At 44.8% G+C, this 980-nt stretch overlaps 1 protein-coding gene across 1 annotated transcript; it reads right to left on the reverse strand.

Annotated features, from left to right (window-relative positions):
* Positions 1-299: 299 nt before the first annotated feature.
* Positions 300-653, reverse strand: LOC145981096 (protein GVQW3-like). Its single transcript, XM_083114237.1, has one exon. The coding sequence runs from the start codon at positions 651-653 to the stop codon at positions 300-302; it is 354 nt and encodes a 117-aa protein (XP_082970363.1).
* Between the last annotated feature and the right edge of the window lie 327 nt (positions 654-980).

Below are 980 nucleotides of genomic sequence, written 5' to 3' on the forward strand. Positions count from 1 at the left end.
AATCAATAAAAATGACACCTCTGAAAACCCAAAAAAACTGTGGCAAGAATCTTCCCAGCTGATGCGTGGCTTTTGGCCTTGACTGGCCCAGCCTCTTATTTTTTCCGCTACTCCTTGCTGGCCTGTTTTGACTCTGGTGTGTAGTGGTTGACCCAAGTTTCATCACAGGTGACAAGACGGTGCAAAAATTCATCCCCATCTCTCTCATAACGAACCAGGAGCCTTTGAGAGATTTTCAGTCGAACCTTTTTCTGCTCCTCAGTTAGGAGGCGTGGGACCCACCTCGAAGCGATTTTTCTTTAGCCCAAGTTCTCAAGAATGATCGTGTGAGCACTACCATAACTTATGCCCACTGCAGATGAAATTTCACTGACTGCCAAGCGACGGTCACCTTCAATCAAGTCCTGAACAGCCTGAATGTTTTCTTGAGTGATGCTTTTCCTTGGCCGCCGTTGATGTCTTTCATTTTCCACAGTTTCCCGTCCTACCAAAAACATGTTGTGCCATTCATACACACGGGTCTTTGAAAGGGTGGACTCACCAAACTGTGTTCGAAGTCTGGTCAAAATTTCACTTGGTTTTACCCCTTCGTTTGTAAGAAATTTGATAATGATGCGTTGCGCAATGGACGGGTGTACCCCCTGCTCACTCATCGTGTTACTGACTGATGTTAAAAGTTGACAAGGACTCCAGGGAAGGAACAGACTCCAGATACACCCACTATCATCACCTCAAGGCTACAGGACTCCACCACACTTTCCCTGCACGTAAGAAATAAATTCCCGTTTATATTTGATTCACCCACGTATTATTGAATCGTGCCAAGCAATATTTTTGTACAGTCACCGGCGATAAAAGTGGAACACCTAGATCCTGAAATACTCGCTTCCCTGCAAGGCGTTATGTGTGTTGCCTAACTCTACGGCGATAAGTTGATTCTAAAATCAAATTTTCAATGGCAACTTCCAATATCGCAGTAG

Source organism: Lepisma saccharinum, chromosome 2 (assembly GCF_977018435.1).
Source record: "Lepisma saccharinum chromosome 2, izLepSacc3.1, whole genome shotgun sequence".
NCBI classification, from domain to species: domain Eukaryota; kingdom Metazoa; phylum Arthropoda; class Insecta; order Zygentoma; family Lepismatidae; genus Lepisma; species Lepisma saccharinum.

Coding starts and splice junctions, on each gene's coding strand:
- LOC145981096 (XM_083114237.1), bottom strand. CDS start 653: ATGAGTGAGCAGGGGGTACACCCGTCCATTGCGCAACGCATCATTATC.